Source organism: Saccopteryx bilineata, chromosome 5 (genome assembly GCF_036850765.1).
Source record: "Saccopteryx bilineata isolate mSacBil1 chromosome 5, mSacBil1_pri_phased_curated, whole genome shotgun sequence".
In the NCBI taxonomy this organism is placed as follows: domain Eukaryota; kingdom Metazoa; phylum Chordata; class Mammalia; order Chiroptera; family Emballonuridae; genus Saccopteryx; species Saccopteryx bilineata.
In genome coordinates, this window is record NC_089494.1 from 44,735,572 (window position 1) to 44,757,408 (window position 21,837).

The 21,837-nt window shown below is 42.9% G+C and overlaps 1 protein-coding gene across 5 annotated transcripts in view; it reads right to left on the bottom strand.

Moving 5' to 3' along the window:
• Nucleotides 1–21,837, bottom strand: part of MYO1B (myosin IB) — a 207,433-nt gene that overhangs the window by 151,346 nt on the left and 34,250 nt on the right. For all 5 annotated transcript variants that reach the window (XM_066279246.1, XM_066279247.1, XM_066279249.1 and 2 more), the window contains exon 2: nt 9,294–9,437. In XM_066279246.1, coding sequence (XP_066135343.1) covers nt 9,294–9,428 — 135 coding nt within the window. In that variant the 5' untranslated portion in view covers nt 9,429–9,437. The remainder of the gene's footprint in view (nt 1–9,293; nt 9,438–21,837) is intronic.

The following is a 21,837-nucleotide window of genomic DNA, read 5'->3' on the forward strand; positions in this document are numbered from 1 at the left end:
ACCCACCTGGTCTTGAAGATGACATTCTCGATGAGTTCAAATTCATGAAAGTCCTCCACCTCCCACTCAACACAACTTCAATCTTGCAACCTATGGATCAGCAGGTCATTTCCAACTTTAAAAAGCTTTACACAAAGCACTTGTTCCGCTGCTGCTTTGAGGTGACTGAGAATACAATTCTAACCCTTTGAGAGTTTTGGAAAGATCACTACAACATCGTGATATGTTTATACATCATTGACTTGGCATGGCAAGAGGTTACAAGAAGAACCTTGAACTCGGCATGGAAAAAGTTATGGCCTGATGTTGTTGCAGACAGGAACTTCGAAGGATTCGAACCAGAGACCGAGACCAAGGTAGAAGCGTTGGAGATTGTGTCCCTTGGAAAGTCAATGGGTCTGGAGGTAGATGAGGGTGACGTAAACGTGCTCATCGAGGAATATGAGGAGGAACTCTCAACTGAGGAGTTGAAGGAGCTACAAATGATGCAACATATGGAGCTTCTGCAAGAGATTAGTAGTGAGGAGGAGGTAGAGTCGGAGGAAGTGATTTCTACAAGTGAAATTAAAGACATGCTGGCAATGTGGGAGAAGCTTTCAAGTTCCATTGAAAAGAAACACCCAGAACAAGTTTCAACTGGAAGTGCTTCAGCCCTTTTTAATGACACTTGTTTGTCACATTTCCATAACATTTTAAAAGGCAGGCAAAAGCAAACCTCTTTGGATAGATTTTTATTCAAAAGTCCTGCAAGTGAAAGTGCCAAAAGAAAGTGCAGCCAAAAAGGCAAAAACAGGTGATGATTAAATGAAAAATATCAATACGTAATGTTAAGCTTAGGTTAAGTTTAAAGTTAAGAAAGTGCATTTTTTACAATTAAGTTTTTGTGGTTTCATTTTAAGTAAAGAAAGTGCAGTTTTAGTTTTGTTTAAAGTAAAGAAAATGCAGTTTTAGTTTACAGTTAGTGTTAAGAAAGTGCAGTTTTAGTTTACGTGTCTACAGTGCCCGCATCCCTTCCTCCCTCCCTCCTCCTCCGACATTCACCTCCATTAGCCACACTCGTCTGTCTCCAAGGTAAGAATACAGTACTAAATAACACTTTTTTCTTTTACTTCATATATTTTGTTATGCATTGGTAAGTATACATGTGTGTTTCTTCATTAAAAACATGTCTTTTTTTCATAATTTAGGATGGTTTGGGGATGTTTCACAGGGCTGGAACAGATTAAATCTATTTCAGTTATTTTAAATGAGAGAAATTTGATATACTAGTTGACTGACTTACGAGCTCGGTTACAGAACGAATTAAGCTCGTATCTCAAGGTGCCACTGTACTCAATTATTTTCAACAGCGCTTTGTAGACTCAGACTGCCTCCATATTAGTATTATCATTCATTTGCTGCTCATAGCAACCGCATAAAGTCAGCAGGACTATTATGAACTATTATGAAGAGCATGAACCTCGAGACCAGATTTCCCCAGCTCCATCAACCAGCTTGCTGTGTGACCTTGGACAAGTTATTTAGCTTTCCTACATCTTTGTTTCCTCATATATAAAATGAAGGTAATTAAAAAACTTATAGTACATAGGAGTCTAGTAAAAATTAAATGGACAAACACATGTAAAGTGCGCAAAATAGCATACTGTACCAGTAAGAAGTTAATATTAGTTTTTAACATTTACCATTTTATCAGTCAGAAAACAATCTCCAAGGAGTTAAGGCACCTACCCCAGGTCTCACAGAGGGTAAGTGGCAAGGCCAGGACTGGAGCTCAGTCAGGTCTTTGCCTCTTCAATACCTACCATACCACAGTCAAAGGATGAACGTTTCTGCAGACCCAACGCTGGGTCTCAATTTCCTCCAAATAAAACTCCAGATATGGCTTCAACCAGAACATTTAAATTAATATATTATAAATATTATATAAAACTTCAAGTACAATACCTGCAGGATAAAACAGCTCTACACTTAGTAACTAACATATAAATGTATGTCCATTTTGCAAGTTCTAAGTGGAAAAACCTTTCCAATCACCAAAGGTTTCAAGAGAGCTTGGATGCGTTGAAACCGGCAAGCTATCACCAAAAATTATTGCTTTGAAAGGTATGATAAAACTGTCCAAGAGATGGACTGTGCTCAGAAATTAGACAGCCTCATTATTTGCTGTCTTTCACCAGCTTTCTGTAGCTTGCTAATGCTGCATCTCCATTCAAAACACCCAGCATACATTCTTGAAAACACACACATACCATTTATTCTCCATGTTTCCTTAATGCTCTGCTTTTGCAAAGAGCCAAGCAGGCTGAGTCTGCTCTGGCAAACCATGCACACAGAGTCAAGTCCAGGCATTTCCTTTCACCAGCTTAGGGATCCCCTTCATCTTTCCCCACTTGGTTCAGGTGGATGGCAGGCAGCATTAAATATGGTTCTTGTTTATGCCTGACCTGTGGTAGCACAGTGTATAGAGCGCCAACCTGGAGCACTGAGCTTGCCGGTTCAAAACCCTGGGCTTGCCTGGTCAGGGCACATATGACAAGCAATTAATGAACACCTAAAGTGAAGCAACAATAAGCTGATACTTCTTGTTCCTCCTCCCCCCCCCATAAAATCAATAAATAAAATCTTAAATAATAATAATAATAAGGCCCTGGCCGGTTGGCTCAGCGGTAGAGCGTCGGCCTGGCGTGCGGGGGACCCGGGTTCGATTCCCGGCCAGGGCACATGGGAGAAGCGCCCATTTGCTTCTCCACCCCACCCCTCCTTCCTCTCTGTCTCTCTCTTCCCCTCCCGCAGCCAAGGCTCCATTGGAGCAAAGATGGCCCGGGCGCTGGGGATGGCTCCTTGGCCTCTGCCCCAGGTGCTAGAGTGGCTCTGGTCGAGGCAGAGCGACGCCCCGGAGGGGCAGAGCATCGCCCCCTGGTGGGCAGAGCTTCGCCCCTGGTGGGCGTGCCGGGTGGATCCCGGTCAGGCGCATGCGGGAGTCTGTCTGACTGTCTCTCCCCATTTCGAGCTTCAGAAGAATGCAAAAAAATAAATAATAATAATAATAATAATAATAAGAGATCATTCTTATTTTATTCAAGTTTGGTTGGGTCTGGGTTCTCTGGGTAAAGGCCCATCTATCAACAGTTTAATTTCTTAACAAACCTACATAATCTGGAAGATTACCCACCACTCTGTTAAACTACTCTTACTTCAGGAAATGGGACTGGGGCAGTGAAGTAAGAAAAGTACCCTTTTATGTTATGTATGCCTGCAATATCTGAACTTTTTTCCCTTAAAGCTAAAGGGAAAATAAAAAAGGAGACTGTCTGGGTAGCAGGAATAGCACCAAGCTGGACAGGGTATTCCAGCTCCCGCCAACAATCCCAGGAGCCTGGAAAAGCTCCTACTCTCCAATGAGACTGCTGTCCTGGTGGACACACCTTGATGACAGCCTGGAAAACCCTGAGCAGGGGACCCAGCTCAGCCCCGCCTCAACTCCTGACCCACGGAAACAGCCAGGCGACAAACGTATGTTAAGTTGCCAAGTCTGGGGCAATTTATATTATGCAGTAAAAAAAGCCTTATAACACCTTTTATCTCAAATTCCCAGGAATAGATGTTATACCCCCGTAAGGTAGAAATTTTCATGTTTACATATAATAAGTTTTTCTGAAGCTTCAAATAAATATATAAATGTCAGCTAGTATTATTTTCATTTACTCTGCAATATTTTAAACCAGATATATTGTATTTACATTTGAGTATCTTTCATAAAAGTATCTAACCCCATTCTTATGGGGATGCTAAGTCTAATACTAACTTTTTAAAATTAAGACAATTTTTACTAGTCTTTCAAAGCAGTGGCTCTTATATCTACAGTTAGCCTTAAGATCTGCAAAATTAGACGAATTCAGTCCTCTTATATATGGATGATCCTCAAACTGACAATTCAGATAGAAAACAAACTAAATCTACTTGCCAGTACCAAAAATATTTCTTTGTCAGCAGACACCTTGGTTCTTTTGTTTCCAAATTTGCCATGGGCCTTTTTCTTGCCTAAATTGCAGCTTTCCTGTTCCTGAACAGAACCACAGTCCTGACCAGTCACCCTAAAAACAGCAGCATGTCTGGCTGGGTCACCTACATTGCAAGTCCACATAAAGTCCTGCCACCATTCCATCTGGCCGAGGCGGGGGTGGGGAGGCCGGAAGAAGGTCTGACAAAGGACAAAAATAATAGCGAGAGCAGCGCCGACTCGGGAATGTGACAACCAGCATTTCCCACCACAGAGGCTGCTGGACTGAAGGGCGCGTCCTGCAGCTGGTCCCAGCTTGAACTGCTGGCTGCCAAGAGGGAAGAGTGAAAGCAAACAGAGTCCTGACCCTGCGTGTTACCCCCATCAGGCCCACATTCCCTCTCTCGATTCTCACCTAACAGCCCTCCCGTCTCCAACCGAACAGGCCTTACTGCAAACCCAGATGTAGAGATTCTGCCTGGGTCATGAACCAGCGCAGGGCTTTTTAAACAAGCGTGTAAGCCCATCTCTGTGGGAAAAAAAATGAGTATTCCTGGAGCACACACTGGAGTATCTTTCATGAAAGACCCTGATGCCAGCTTTACAGGAATCCTCCTTCAGCACTAACTTCTAAAAATCAAGATAATTTTTACTAGATTTTCAAAGCAGTCCTCTTACAACAATTAACATAAAATCCTAAAATTGCGTGGATTCAGACCCCTATATCTGGATGATCCCCAGCCTGACAATTCACATAGAAAGCCAACCACATCTGGTTGTCAGCACTAAAAATACTTCTTACTCCAAGCAGGGTTGGAGAAGCGTAGTAGATCACTGGTTTTCAATCACCGGTCCACACACTGGTGTCAGTTCACCAGAAATTTTGTGCCAGTCCACGAAAGAGTTAACCATGTTGATTAAAACAAACCTATATACATTATAGAACAGAATAAAACTTTGAATTACTACAAATTTCCCTAAAGTGAATGGATTTTAACTGTGCCCCAGCATCCCCATGACACCTGTTTACTCTTCTTTATCATAAGGAGTTCTGCAAGAGAAAAGTGTGAGAAGCATCGTACCTTTGGGTGCACCTGAAGCCTAGAACTCAATGATAAATGCTTCCCAGGGACCATATCCTTTAGGGTGGTATCAACATCAATAAAGCCACTTCATTACAAAATTCCCTACCAAAGCTGTGAGGGGCTTATAGGAGGTGACCTCCTCAGCACCCATTCTTTTTTTTTTTAAAGACTTTATTCATTTTAGGAGAGAGAGTGAGAGAGAATATGAGAGAGAGAGAGAGAGAGAGAGAGAGAGAGAGAGAGAAGGAGGGGAGGAGCAGGAAGCATCAACTCCCATATGTGCCTTGACCAGGCAAGCCCGGGGTTTCGAACTGGCAACCTCAGCATTCCAGGTCGACACTTGATCCATTGCACCACCACAGGTCAGGCCAGCACCCATTCTTTTTTTTTTTTTTTTTTAAAGACTTTATTTATTCATTTTAGACAGGAGAGAGAGAGAGAGAGAGAGAGAGAGAGAGAGAGAGAGAGAGAGAGAAGGGAGGAGCAGGAAGCATCAACTCCCATATGTGCCTTGACCAGGCAAGCCCAGGGTTTTGAACCGGCGACCTCAGCATTCCAGGTCGACGCTTTATCCACTGCGCCACCACAGGTCAGGCACCCAGCACCCATTCTTAATCTCTTGATAGATATACTTGGTCGGGTATCTATCCCTTACACACACAGCCCATTTGCTTTGGAAAAAACCTGACCCTCCCCAAATCCTAGGAGTAATCATCTTTGTCTGAAGCCACCCAGATCATTCCGGTCACATGGCCACAGTCAGTAGTTTGAAGAATATATGTGACTCAAGTTGCCGACCCAGAGCTTCAGGTTTACAGTATGAGAGCATCACAAGGGAGTCTACTTCCAGATTCAGCTGTCTGGAGATCCGCTAAAGGTTATGAATCCTCTAAGAGCTGATAACACATATCTAGAGGAAAAGCAATCCCTTGTGAGCATCAACAACTCTGTGAAAGCAGAGACTTTTTTATCTCTAGGTATGGAGGTGCAGGGGGGAAGAGATGGCAGGATGGAAGAACAGGAACTCTGTGACCTGGAGCTGGTTCACAGAGGAGATGCTATGGCCATGGATTTTAGCCAGAGTTCAAAAGTCTGAGCCAAGGATCCTTCTGTCCACTGGCCACCTTGTTAACCATGGCTTCTGAAACTATGACTGGTCCATGTGTTTGCACGATGGGTCACTGTGGACCATCATCCACTTTTATACAATCTAATAAAGCTATGAGACTACAAAAGAGATTTTTCAAAAGCCTGCACCTTTATTTTCTGGGAAAGAATTAAAAATCAAAGTGAAGTACCAGACAGTAAAATATTGTGTGTCACATTAACTTGGACTTTGGCATCGGACTAAACAATTTAACAGCTACCTATAGACAAAACCAAGGCAGAAATATTATCAGAATCAAAGCCAGAAACAGATTTCCCAAGGATGTAATACATGACCTGTGACGTTGTAGAGATTGTGACAAATTTATTGTACAGTATTTTTTTTTATTCATTTTTTCAGAGAGAAGAGAGAGAGGGAGAGAGAGAAACAGAGAGAGAGAAGGGGGAGGAGCAGGAAGCATCAACTCCCATATGTGCCTTGACCAGGCAAGCCCAGGGTTTTGAACCCGTGACCTCAGCATTTCCAGGTCGACGCTTTATCCACTGCACCACCACAGGTCAGGCTACTGTACAGTACTTTTTTTAATTACAAAACAATACATGCTTGACTTAACAAGTCCTATAATACAGAAGTCTAAAAGAGTAACCGTTCCCTGTCCCCACGTCCCATCCCATCCCACTGTGGTACCCAAAGTCAGTGGGCCTTTCGCTATGTACAAACCCATAACCTCCCATTAAAGTATCACGGAAAACATTAACTGACATGAATATCTGAAAGCAGAAAGCAATTTTCTGCTTTTTATAGAAGACAGGGCATTCTTAAAATAGTTGAAAAATAAAATTATGTAGGGCTGACACCAGACATTTAATCTGCTAAACGACTCATGAATGTTAACACTTGACATTTTGTTAAAAGGAGGATTGTTTTATTTTTAGTGGGCACAGCAAATCAGGTATTTGAATATATGTAATGTTCTACTCTCCATCCTATTTTCAATTAATTTAGAAGAGAATTGGGCCTCTTAGAGCCAAAAAGGAAAAACGATCAGCAGCATTCGTTACAATATAATTGATTCCTCCGATCCGTACCACAGAGACCAATGTTCAGAGTCTGCCTTTTATTTGATATCAGACCATACTTTTAATTAAAGCTGCAGAACCGTAAGGTTTTCCCACCTGAAAGCCGATCTGCTATCCTTTTGAGGGAAGGTGACACCAGGCCTCACTGACAAGCCAAACAATACCTCTTCCCTATTCGGAAGCAGCGTTTTATATACCTTTTCCACTTGAATCAGAATTGTACCTAACATCTCTGAAGCTGTTCAGATCCAATTATCAAATTAATGTCCCAAAAGTAGTATCCACATATCTCATGGCACTGTCAACTTTCCCCTACCTCCAACAATATAAATCGGCAAAGACAAAAAGTTCAATTTCTAGATGGTGACTGTCCTTGAAACATGACTGGCTATCTGAAAGGAAAGCTATAGGTGACATAAAACAATATGACTTTGCATATATGATTTTAAAAAATATTTTAGTTCCACCAACATCTTTACCGATCCTACTTGTATCAGTCATGACTTCTCCTTTTATTTACTGATTATTTCCTCCTACTGTTTGTTCCCATATTAGCAGAAAAATTTGAAGCAGATCCCAATAATCCCATTCATCTCCAAACACAGACACACTATAACAAGAAGAACTCAACAAGTGCTGCAGAATCTATTAAAATTACGTACTTCCAACCAATCCATCCTGTTTCCTTCTCAGCCACTGGTATAGAGAATCTACACCCATTTCCTCGGTTTAGTTAACAATGCATCTCAACCTGAACAGAGAGATGCAAATTTCTGAACTTTCTACAAGTTCCTGAAAAACTGCATATAAATGTATTTTTCACTCGTGTTCTAAATATATTTAAGAAACTTGATAGTTAAATACTGTGAAATCCTTTATAAAGAATATTTACAACATAAAATTCCTCCTATTATTGTATATATTGATAGGTTTTAATTTTGTATATATATACTGCTCACAAAAATTAGGGAATATTTCATCGCTTCATATTCATTTAAAAAATCCTCAAGGCCCTGGCCGGTTGGCTCAGCGGTAGAGCGTCGGCCTGGCGTGCTCTACCTCCAGGAGTCCCGGGTTTGATTCCCGGCCAGGGCACACAGGAGAAGCGCCCATCTGCTTCTCCACCCCTCCCCCTCTCCTTCCTCTCTGTCTCTCTCTTCCCCTCCCACAGCCAAGGCTCCATTGGAGCAAAGATGGCCCGGGCGCTGGGGATGGCTCTGTGGCTGGCTCTGTGGCCTCTGCCTCAGGCACTAGAATGGCTCTGGATGCAACAGAGCAATGCCCCAGAGGGGCAGAGCATCGCCCCCTGGTGAGCGTGCCGGGTGGATCTCGGTCGGGCACATGCGGGAGTCTGTCTGACTGCCTCCCGGTTTCCAGCTTCGGAAAAAATGAAAAAAAAATCCTCTAATTTTTGTGATATATATATATATATATTATTGTGTATATATATATTATTGTGTATATAATATATATATATATATTATACTTTTGTATAGTAAGTAGGACATGACTATTTCCAAACCTCCAGGAACCAAACACATATTTCTATCTAGTAATTTGCTCCTGTCTCTACTAACTATAAATGTCAAGAAGGTTCCTATCTTTTTTTGACAGTTCGCTGCCTTGCATTTTAATGAGTAGCTTCTCAAAGGTTAGAAGGCTAATCTTATGAAGGCATCCAAGAAGATGCCTTTAGATTTCAAAACAACTACTGAATGAATGTTCCCCAGAAGGCAGAAATTAAGCGTTCTTCTGCTTGCTTTAGAATGCCCCCAACATCTAGTGCAATACTCGGCACACAGCTGGCACTCTAGAAACACCATATGAAAAGCAGATTCACTTGCTCATATCAGTATTACTCATGTGCCAAATGAGCAAACACAAACTCTTTCTGAGGGTATAAACAAATACCTCTGGACTCTGAACAGAAAAAAGAGAGAAGAATTTGAGGAAGGAAAGCCAGTTCTCTGCTACAAAATACAAAGTCTAAACCCCACGCATGATCTTCAGTGCTTACTCACATATATTTCATTATGGTCAAAGCGCTTCTTGAGGTTGTTGATGAAGGTCTCCTCGTTGAGAGGTTCTAAAAGAACCATATCTCCAACTCCAATCATATTGTCCAGCAGTGACGTTTTCACCTCCATTTTGGCCATAGTTTCCAGCTGTAGGAAAGACGAGAAAAGGGTCGACTTAAATGAGCAAACTTATTTCTGATGTATTCTTAACACAACTGGAGAAATAAAACACTGGTAGTAGTTCCAAATGGCCCTCACCTGTCTCTCCCTACAACCTATGTCAAAAGCCTATGAGGTGGCTAGAGTCACTGCCACACCACTAGAAGCCCCATTTGCCATTCTGTTGCCACAAATGAACCTCCCTCCCAGTCCATCGTCCTAGACAAAGTCCTTGTACAGAAAAAAACACCAGGAAGCCAGGCTCTCCATTTTCTTCTTTACTCCATCCCCTCTCTTCAATCAGAAGCTGCAAAACTCTAGCAAGAGAACCCAACCCTTCCCATTAAACTTCATAAACCAATGTCAGACTTAAACCTATCGGAACCTACTTCCCCCCAAGGTGACATCCCTCAGTATTCCATGATGACATCCGGAATGTTTAAAAAGTGATGCTGCCCTGGCCAGACAGCTCAGCTGCTTGGAACACCCTCCTAATATGCCAAAGTTGCGGGTTCCATCACCGGACAGGAGTCAACCACTGGATGCTTTCTCCCCCTTCCTCTCTAAGATCAATCAATACATAAAAGTTTGAAAAAATGATGCTAATATACATTGAGTACTTGACACATATAAGAGTATTAAGAACTTTTTATGCATTAAGTAATTTAATCATCACATAAACTCTGTGAGTTGTTACCATTATCCTCATTTTAAGATAAAAAAGCTCAGAAAGTTTAAGAAATACATTTTATGGTTATTGTTAAAGAACTCAATCACCACTTAAAACACTGCATCTATGGAGGGAAGCTTCATTCAGGTGTAAACACTGACGTAGAGAGAAAAGTACACAACCCACTTGGAAACCAGAGGTTGCCCATGCAATGTAACCTGCCAAGAATGACCTCGATGGTCTTAATTCTCATTCCAACAACCACACAACTAAAATAGCAAAACAAAATTAGCATGCAGCATATACTCATGTATATTCATATGCCCAACGCTAAAGGAACAGTACATTTGATTCTTATGGAGTCACCTGGCATATTGTATCTTATAAAGATTGGTCTACTTCCTTAAAACTTAGCAAATTAGACCTGTGGTGGCGCAGTGGATAAAGCATTGACCTGGAACGCCGGTTCAAAACCCTGGGCTTGCCTGGTTAAGTCACATATGGGAGTTGATGCTTCCTGCTCCTCCCCCCTTTCTTTCCTTCTTTCTCTCTCTCTCTCTCTCTCTCTCTCTCTCTCCCCCCTCTCCAAAAAATGAATAAAAAATATAAATAAATAAATAAATAAATAAAAAAGCAAATTAAATAAAGGTGCTCCAATTCTAGTCTAGAATATCTAATAGGTCTATGAGAAGCAACAGAAACTACATTTAATTGAACTAGGAGGACTGGGGTAGGCTGGATATTATGTAATTCTTCATTAATTACTAATGATTTTTATGAATCCACAAATACATACTTTCTTTCTCTCCCCACTAAAAAGAACTTAAGTATACACTGAAATGCCCAAATAGACCAAGCAGAAGCAGAGGCTCTCCCCCAAACAGAAGACCCAACAAGCAAGTATTTAATATTCAAAAGAAGAAAATACAACTAACTGTTAATATGTTGGGGTTTTTTTTTGGTTTCCTGACAACTACACCTGGAATAAATAGCCCCAGGTATCGTTAAAACCCAACAATAGTAGCACTAAGAATGGTTTCATGCAGTTTGAACTAGGCCAGACTCTATTTTAAAACAAAAAAGATGGGGGGGGCTTGCCATTCTCTAGAGATGCCATAGAAGCGGGGGAAGGGGGGGAGGCTGGCCCCATGCCAAGGCCATGGAGAGACTTGCACAGGAATAGGAACGTGAGTGGCCAACCTTTGTCACAAAAAATTAACATTTAAATCAAATTTCAAGTTCTCAGACTCGGTGAAATGCTAAAAGCACTCTAACTGCGATTCATTACATATAATTTGGCAGATGAGAGAAGAATGGTTTAGGGATTAAGGGGGATTGTCAACCTGAGATGAGTTTCAAAAATAACCACCACAAACCAGCAATTTAAATTAAGCAAAGAGGCTGAATAGAAACACTTGCCCTGGGGTGGATTCCTGTACATAAAGTCTATTTAAGGAAACAGCTGCAAAAGGCAACAGTTCCCGCAGGTAACAAGAACTGAGCAGCCAGTCTCTTTCTCTGGCAGTAAACCTGCTTCACCCTCTTTTCAAATATGAGTTTCAAGAAGTTTGTATAGGTTCTAATTTTTACACTTCTATCCCCAAGTTTATAATCCCAGACTGGGAAGATGGCAAAACAAATGCCGAGTTCCAGACAATTGGTAAAAGTGGAAAACTCTGAAAACACAACTGTTGTAAACCAAAATACAATAAATAAACCAAGTGAAAAAGTAATACCAACGTTCATTTAGTCATTCAAGTACCGTTTTGTTTCGTTTGTCTTTGTGGCATCTAGGAGGAGGAAATAGTGGCTCCGCCCTCATTCTCACTAAGATGCCCAGAAGCCTCTGCGAAAAAGACACCGCCTCTCGTCCTACCACGGGACAGCCTGCCGTTCTCGTGACTACCATCTCCAGCCTTGACTTTGCTTACTTTGACATCTCAGTGAAATTAGTTGGTATATTTGCTCCACAAAAAAAAAAAAAAAAAAAAAAAATTGACTTCTTTTCTCTAAAAGAGCAATGTTTACCATAAGAACAACTGTCAGAATCACTTGCTGACTCCAGGTTTCCATAAACTATCAGAAGAATTCACACGGGAAAACTAAATGAGAACTTGCGAAGAGCAGTGAAGTTACTTGGGTGTGATGCGTAGATGGGAACACCCGTCCTTCCCAAGACCCCCATGGGAATCCTTGTTGTTCCAGGGAAGCCAATTTTATCTCCCTGTTCCAGGAATGTAGCACATGATCTAGACCAGGGGTCTCAAACTCAACTCAGCATGTGGGCCGCAGAGCAAGATCACAGCTGTTCGGCGGGCTGCACTAGGTCTACAGAAGGCAACTGTTACGCAACACTTTTCTCACTGCAGTTAAAAACAAAAAAAAATCAGTACAACAAGCACAATCGTACATGCAGTTTACTCAGTGTCACAAAACGACCAGAAACTGTAGTTCGCATCACAACTGCTGTTAACTAAGCTAATATCTAGCTAGGATGCTAGAGAAATGAAAAATACAAGTAGGCCCCTAGGCTTACTTAATTTTATCCAAAATATTTTGAACTTTGTGGATTAGTCTGTGGGCCGCACAAAATTGTTCGGCGGGTCGCATGGCTGCGAGTTTGAGACCCCTGATCTAGACTAAGTCAAGCAACGCATTTCCATCTCTCAGCCAGAGTCATCAATTCAGAGCTGGTCACAGAACTGAGCCTGAGGCCTGGAATATTAGGACAAAAGTTCTACCTGACTTTGGATGGCCTGATTTACAGACGTGACACATAGAACTGCTGCGACCACTGGGATCACAGGAGGACTGGCCTGAGGAGGAAGACGAGGCAAGGAAGAGGGCTGGGCCAGCAAGTATACAGAAGAGAACTCACACAGGAGCCCTGATGACATCACGAACCTCTGGATCAAATTGCATGGGTAGGCCTGCCCACAGCGCTCAAGTTTTCAGTCAAGGAAGCCAATTACTTCCCCTTATTGTTTAAGCTGTTGGAGTTGGATTGTTCACTATTTGTAACAGAAAGCATCTTACCTAATAATAGAAGCTGGTAGGAGGAAGTGGAGTTTTGTAAGTAACATGCCAAAGAGCATGGGCTGGCTGGACCAAGGCCACAGGGTGGAGGGCATGAGGACCTACATGTTAGACTGGCTAGATGATCATCTTTGATATTCAATAGTAAAACAGCTGGGCCTGAGCAGCGGCGCCACAGAGGACAGAGCGTTGACCTGGAATGCTGAGGTTGCTGGTTCGAAACCCCAGGCTTGCCCAGTCAAGGCACATATGAGAAGCAACTACTATAAGTTGATGCTTCCTCCTCCTCCCCACTCCTCCCTCCCTCTCTTTCTCTCTCTCTCTCTCTCTCTCTCTCTCTCTCTTTCTCTCTCTTCTCTCTAAAACCAATCAACAAAAAATCTTTAAAACAACTGATTAAACTATGGCCTGTGTGTCTTACGTCTTGGAACTTCTGCCTGCAATTCTAAAGAATTCGAGAAAAATTCAGATACTGGACTATATATTGGCAATTCTTAAGGATTACAGGAAAAAAAAAAAAAAAAACAAGCACACTGTGAATCCAGCCTGTCTGAAAGCCAGTGAGAACACATGATGTTGCTAAGAGTCCTTCAGACTGGAGGTGACAGGTGCGACCCGTCACAAGCGACACCTGTTTTGTCTCCGTGGCCTGAGAAAGGCCCAGCACTGCCACCAACCATGAAGATGTAGCACAGGAGAGGTACCACCCACTCTCCTGCTTCTTACTGTTCCCAGGTAGAACTAAAACACCCTGCAGAACACCCAGGCCAGTTCCAATTGCCAGGAGACAAGTTCTCACACCAAGTTCTAGGTTCAGAAGTTTGGGAAGTTGACGGTATCTCCGGTTTGGGTTGTATTAATCTATGGTAGCAAATAAACCTTAAAAGCCAACAACATTTTTTAAAGATTTTACTTTACTGGTTTTACAGAGAGAGGAGGAGAGGCATGAAGCAAGAAGTTATCAACTCACAGTTGCTTCACTTTGGTTGTTCACTGATTGCTTGTGGTAGCCAACAATACATTTAAAGAATCTACACTGGCTGACAGTGAGTGACTTACAATTGCTTGATCTTTAACACAATCAACCCCAACAACTCCCACTCATAAGAACAACAAAGCCATCTATCCCCGGTGCTCATCTTAGTTGAGGCCACAGGAGACAATGGACAAAGGAAATCTTTACAAAGAAGAACAGAACCTCTGAAGACAAGGTGGCTATGTGTTCAGTCATACAGAGAGAACTGCATTACTTTGGCGGGGGGCATTTTTACCTTCATAAGCATAGGTATGGTAAGGAAGGTGTTGTGTGAATGTTGGGCAGCCAAAGGGGAGAGCCATAGTAGCCATTTGTCTTTATTTTTTTAAAGGAGACACTATCCAGTACACAGTCCTGTTCCTATTTGCACCTAACTTAGCTTTTAAGGACCTCCCAGTAACCTTGTGATAACAAGTAATCTAGTGTGAAGTAGTGTCCGACTCCCATTACAGAATTCAAAAGACAGATCTTCTCTCTTGCCACCCCAAGCAGCATGGCTTATGCAGAGCCAATCACATCTTCCTGGGATTTGGAGCCCTGGGTGACTGAAAGCTGATGGTGGCGGCTGGAGGTTAATCTCATTACTCACTGCAGCAATAGCAGGGGCAAGAAGACCAGCTGGTTCCTGCAGCATGGCTGCAGCTACGCATACTGCTGCCCAGCCCTCCAGCCTTTCCATGGTTCCTATCTTCCTTCCAAGTTTGTATCCTTCCTGGTCTTCCAACCTCTCTGCAACTGAGTTTCTATATTATTCCTGAACTGCAAGCAACCAAGATCCCTAACTGACATAAGCACGATGTTCCGTGTCCAACATGTAGTATTACAGCACTGTTAGATATTCATCATCATGCCAAGCCTAACCTCTTTCCCCCAACCTTGGTGAAAGCAACACAAGCAACATAACCACGAAGGAGCCTCGAAGCAGGGTCTCTATCTACAGGTGCTGATTTAGCCCGGGCACCAACTGAGGTCAGGTGACTCCGTGGCTGCCCCAGCTCTTCTTTTCCAATCAAAAAACCCCCAAAATACGGAGGACCCGGGTTCGATTCCCGGCCAGGGCACACAGGAGAAGCGCCCATTTGCTTCTCCACCCCTCCGCCGCGCCTTCCTCTCTGTCTCTCTCTTCCCCTCCCGCAGCCAAGGCTCCATTGGAGCAAAGATGGCCCGGGCGCTGGGGATGGCTCTGTGGCCTCTGCCTCAGGCCCTAGAGTGGCTCTGGTCACAACATGGCGACGCCCAGGATGGGCAGAGCATCGCCCCCTGGTGGGCAGAGTGTCGCCCCTGGTGGGCGTGCCGGGTGGATCCCGGTCGGGCGCATGCGGGAGTCTGTCTGACTGTCTCTCCCTGTTTCCAGCTTCAGAAAAATGAAAAAAAAAAAAAAAAAACCCAAAATATATATCGCAACCTTTCTTTTCCCCATTTATTCTTATCTCAAAAACTTCCAAAATTATTAACAATATTTCAATGTACACCAATTCATTCACTCACATCTTTTAAGTGAAACATACCATTTTAAACAGTGAAAGCATCATTTCAAGAAAATTCTTCGAAATCCAAAAGCATGCAGCATAAATAAATGTCCCATACCATCTTAAAATGGCCATCTGTAACCTAACATTTAAATATAAGTAGTCCATCCCGTCACCAACCTTAAAGTCACCCACCACAGTTTTTTGTTTGTTTGTTTTGTTTGTTTTTGGGTTTTTTTTTCACAGAAACAGAGAGAGTCAGAGAGAGGGATAGATACGGACAGACAGACAGGAACGAAGAGAGATGAGTAGCATCAATCATCAGTTTTCCGTTGCGACACCTTAGTGGTTCATTGATTGCTTTCTCATATGTGCCTTGACCGCGGGCCTTCAGCAGACCGAATACCCCCTTGCTCAAACCAGCGACCTTGAACCCAGAGACCTTGGGTTCAAGCTGGTGAGCTTTTTGCTCAAGCCAGATGAGCCCGCGCTCAAGCTGGCAACCTCGGGGTCTGGAACCTGGGTCCTCCACATCCCAGTCCGACGCTCTATCCACTGCGCCTCCGCCTACTCAGGCTCACCCACCACGTTTAATGTCATCTGTGCTTGGGAATGTCGAGACCAGCACTCCCAAACCCAAAAGGCCCAAAGAAGAGATGACAAAAGAGATGGCAGATCCATATGAAATGCAACATCATTCTACTTATTTGATATTAAAAGAACACTGAAAAGCTACTCCAAGTTAATCATCCAAGCTAAGTTATAGTGTCTGGCGGTCTACCATATTATCATGTTATCCCAAGTTCTCCAGGTACCGCATATGAGAACAAATGTGCATTTTTAAGTTGGAACAGTCTGCTGTGGAACTTGAAAAACGTTCACAAATCAGATCTGAGGTTGCAATGATTACAAGGATCAACACTAAGTTATAAACATAATTTTAAATATGCAGAAACTGTTCATTTCTTTTTCCTTTTGTGACAGACGCAGAGACAGGAAGGGAGAGAGATGAGAAGCATCAAGTCTTCATTGCGGCACTGTTGGTCAAATAAGTTTGTAAATATGATATATATGTTTGCTCGTTAATAGTTTGCATTGGGTGTGGGGGACAGGCTGTAAGCAGGCAGGGTCGTTATAGCCTAAGGCTTAATTTTAAGACTAAGCCTTTCCCACCCTTTTAATACTAAGATCTTTTCAAAACTAAGCTTTTCCCCACACCCTTGACTGTTGCATGATGTGGGGTGGTACACTCTCATGAGGAATACCATTTATGCCTCAGGTGACTCTGTATCAGAGACTTCCTTGTTTGTATATTGGATTAAAGGTTTTGATTTCTACACTATAAAATGGGACAGAGGAGCACATGCTGGAGAGCAGAGAAAGGCCACGTGGAGGAGAGGAGAAGCAGCCAAGATGGCAGGGTGCTGAAGGAGAAGCCTGTTTGTGTAGAGTTTGTGCAGAGAGAAGGAGATGGGGAACAGAGGTGAATAAGGCTGGTAAGGTAGAAACCTTTGATTCTAGGAAACTCGGATAAGTCAGTGGCTTTGGGAGCCCTGAATGGAAAGGGAAGTGTTTTCCCACTGTGTGTATTTCTTGTCCGCCGGGTGCAAGCTAGGATTAAAGCTAATGGCCCACCAGTTCTTGGCTCCATTGTTTCATTACCATCTGTCCGAATCAAATGCGAACCTGCACTGGCCAGGCAGCTGTGATGGTGGCCGTGGCTACTGGCTTTACGGGGACCTTAGTTGTTCATTGATTGCTTTTCATATGTGCCTGGGGGGGGGGGGCTACAGCAGAGAGAGTGACCCCTTGCTCAAGCCAGTGACCTTTGGGCTCAAGCCAGTAACCACGGGATCATTTCTATGATCCCATGCTCAAGTTGACTTCTTGGGGTTTTGAACCTGGGTCCTCCACATCCCAGTCCGACGCTCTGTCCACTGCATGACCACGAAGGAACTTTTAAAGCAAAGCCATAAAGGTCACTCCTACAGAAAAACTTAAGGAAAGCAGGTTATCTATGGAGTTAGTAACTGTAAATGAGAATGTTTACACGTCTATTGTAAGATCATTAGCATTATACATCAGAGACTGAGAAAGCACCTTTAGGAGTCCTCTTAGCATACGAACAATTGTTCTTACCCAAGTCCAGTTCTACTCATTAGCCTCCCTGTATGGTGGTTGTGTATGCATGAGAGCCCCCTTTCTACAGAATCAGCTCCTGGGTGTCAAGAGTTGCACCTTATTCATCTTTATTTCCCCAAACGCAGAGTGCACAACCTCTGGCACATGGCAGACATTCAGAGAAACACAAAGGGAAAACAAGTATGCAAATTAATGATTGACAAGTGAGCCATTCAATAATGCAGGTTCTTATAGCTGCAATGGGTGGGCTGGCCCTGTCACAGCTGACCAGAGGCAAAATAATGACTGTAGCTTCAAGCCACTTTGAATCATTCCCCCCAAAACATAATATTATCAACCAAGGACAGGAAACAGAATTGAGTTATTTGGCCCAAAGATGAGATCACTAATGCTTTTAAGAATAACATGAGAAACACATTTAAGTTAAAAAAAAATTGAGGCCACTGTGGCAAGATTTCATGAACAAAACAAATCTTGGCAGATTCTGATGGTAGAACAAAGGCAAAAGGGGCCAAGTCTATAGGATGCGACTCAGTACCTAATATAATGAATGAGCTAAGTGGCTGAGAAAAATGGAATTTCCTTCCTGGATCTTTTAAAATAGCATAAAAATCTCATCTTGGAGACCAGTTAGATTACATTTCCATTCAGTTCAGTTCAACCACCCTTTACAATGAGTCCTGCTGGTCGCTGGTATTGTGTTAAGTTCTGGGGACACAACATGAACAATCATGGTACTTCCCCAGCCCCATTCCCACCCCAGGAGCTCAGAGTCCAGCGAGAGAGTCAAGAAAAGAAAATAAGCATCTTCTGAAATGTCAAATGGTCTTTGAAAAGAAGTACATGTTTTAACTACAGGAAATATCAGAAAATGTAGATGAGCAAAAAAGAATATAAGCCAAATTCAACGCACTCAAGGCTTTAGTCTAAAACTTTATGAAACCTAGCTTTCATTCGCCAATGAATTGCCATTATTTCTGGTTTTATAAATTTTGATGTGTATATTTCTGCCTGAAGGTAGGAATGTGAAGCAGACCCACAGGAACTGGGAAACTGCGGAGCTACACCCATAATATCCCAAACGCTTTTAAATTCAGCCAAACTGCATGCCCATCTGCCCCTTTATTCTTTACTTTATCCTCTCCCCCAAATTAGCAACCCATTTTATCAACAGCCTGCCCACCAATCATCTCTACCACAAGGCTGTGTCTAACATCTGAATACATGTTCAGAACTTACATCGTCTACCATCCCCTACCAGAATACAAAAACAAACAAAGATAATCTTCGTATTCCCCCTGTACAGCCAGTAGTCACAGCCATCACAGCCACCTGGCTTGTGCAGGTTCCCATTTGATTCGGATAGATTGTAATGAAACAACAGAGCCAAGAACTGGTGGGCCATTTTCTTTATTCTAGACTTGTACCAGCCCAGCCAACAAGTAAAAAACAAACACACGGGCACCAAAACCCATTCACATGTCCTCCTGTTCCACAACCAGGAGAATCTTTCTGGTTTTTCCTAGAATCAAAGGCCCCCCTAGCCTCAGCCACCTCCTTTTCCCACCTGCACGCCTCCATCTTGACTGCTTCTTCTCTGCTACCATGTGGCCTCTTCCAAAATGGCCTCCTAGCTCCTCTTTTTTAAAACTTTTTGGTGTGAAAACACTGCCTCCAGCACACATTAGCATAACCAAGCCCCTTCCCAAGCAGAAAGGCAATCAGCACTATGACATGGCAGCATCATCCCATGAGCAGTTGCCATTTTTAACAAAATGAGCATAAAAATCACATTTTATAAACTTATTTGCCTAACACCCCCTAAATTCCACAAAGGCACAAATGACTCAGTTTCTCATTCTTGGCCTCTCCCTGTCTCCTACTTCTCCCTCATAGCCAACCTTTTGCATTGACTATATCACCTCATCATTCCCATTTCCATCTCTTCCCGTCTGTTGCCCAATGCAACTGCTTACACAGCCTTCATCAAATCTCACCTGGAAGGTAAGAGCCTTCAGAGTGGTCTCTTTGCCTTGTCTGGGCACCACAGCCTCTGCCAGCCCTCTCCCTTCCCAATCTATGAACAACATTGCCCAAGATGTCTTTCTAAATCACAATCAGATCAAGTAAACCCTACTTTAAATCCTGCCATAACTCCCCAGTGTTTTTAAGACAATATTCAAATGTGTTAGCAGATCCTCAAAAAAAAAAAAAAAAGGAAAGAAAAGAAATACAAAATGCCATATCACCCAGCAATTCCACTTTAGGGTATAAGCAGGGATTCAAACAGGTATCTGTACACCCATATTCAAAGCAGCATTATTTACAATAGTCAAAAGGCAGAAGCAACTGAAGAATCCATCAATGTGTGAATGGCTAAACAACATTTTGACACATGCTACAACATGGATGAAACTTGAGGACAATACGCTAACTGAAATAAGCAAGTCACAAAAGGACAAATATTGTACAACCTCATTTATGAGGAATAGAGTAACCTAAACCATAAAGACAGAAGGCAGAATGACGGTTACCAGGGGCTGAAGATGGAGTCAACAAGAAGTTGTGTAATGAGTACAGAGTTTCACTTGGAGAAGATGAAAGATTTCAGGAGCTAGATGCTAGCTATGCTTGCACAATACTGTGAATGTAATTAATGCCATTTAACTGTACATTTAAAAAAGGTTAAACGATAAATGTTATATTATGTATACTCTACCACACACAAAAATAATTCCTTATCAGAGACCACACGACTCCACAACCTGACCCTAGCCTTCCTCTTCAGCCTCATCTCTCCCTGGCGAAGTGCCAGCAACCATAAGGCAAACCTTGCAGGACATACAAATATGCCAAAGCCACCCACAGCTCTTTCAACCAGGACACAGCTAATTGGGCTGTGGATGTATACAGCCCAAACAATACCAGCTCACAAGGACACAGAGATTATAGTCAGATGGCTGTGAGCACTGAACCAGGGCGTTCACGCAGATCAAGGGGACAGGGTGTATCGTTCAGGGAAGAGGAAGTCAGATGAGGAGAAGAATAGAGCACACATATGCAGAGAGAAGCAGTGACGACAGATCTTGTAGGACAGACAGCAGAGCTGCATGAGGTCCTCAGAAGGGTTCTAGATGTAGGCCCTTGAGAGGTTCAGCTGAGATTCTGGTCTTAAACAAATACACCCTGATGTAAACCGGTGAGTAGACACTCCTCATAGACTAAATGCTCTGAGCAAGCCAGTACATCTCCAGCGAAACTTAGTTTGCTTATGTCCTCCAGGCTCCCTCCACCCACTCTGCGAAGGCTTGAAGTCCCCAGGTGCGAAAGACCCACCGCCTGGTACAGTGGCTGGCACACAGGACTCCGGTGTAGAGAGTAAGGAATAGATGCATGTTAGAGAGAAAGGCCATGCTTCCTTCCAGGACTGCTCCCATCATCTCTACCTTTTCCTCCAGATCACAACTAGCCAAGAATAATCAGGCACTCAGATGACACACCACCTTCATAAAAGATCAGGAAAGACTCAGGTTAGAAACCAAAGGGCAAGATACGTTCTCAGTATTTGTCAACTAAAGGGCAAGTGGAATGAAAATTGCATTCTTTAGGACAACTGACTCAAGCAGCCTGGTTTTCAAAAAGAGACAGAGCTAATGGGCTCACACAGGACCAGATGCGGTGCTTTGCAGGGCTCCCCAGAGAATACGCTTGGACCCTGCCATGCATCTACGAAAAGGCTCAGGTGAGGCTGATTTCCATTCCATCAACACAGTTCCTTAGAGAAACTGACTCATGGCATTTACTTCACCAAGGATAGTTATCTGATTCCGATCCTTTATTCCATGGTTAAAGCCACACTACATACTGAGCGTTTGCCCCTTTCTCTAAAGAGTTTTATTGAGTATTTAATGGACTGCTGGTACAACGGCTTTTGTTAGAATCTTGGATTAAGGGGGGAAAAAATCAGCCCAACTACTGGGTACTTCCCCATACAGTAAATCGTTGCCTTGTGTTCAAACTCTGGATAATACACAG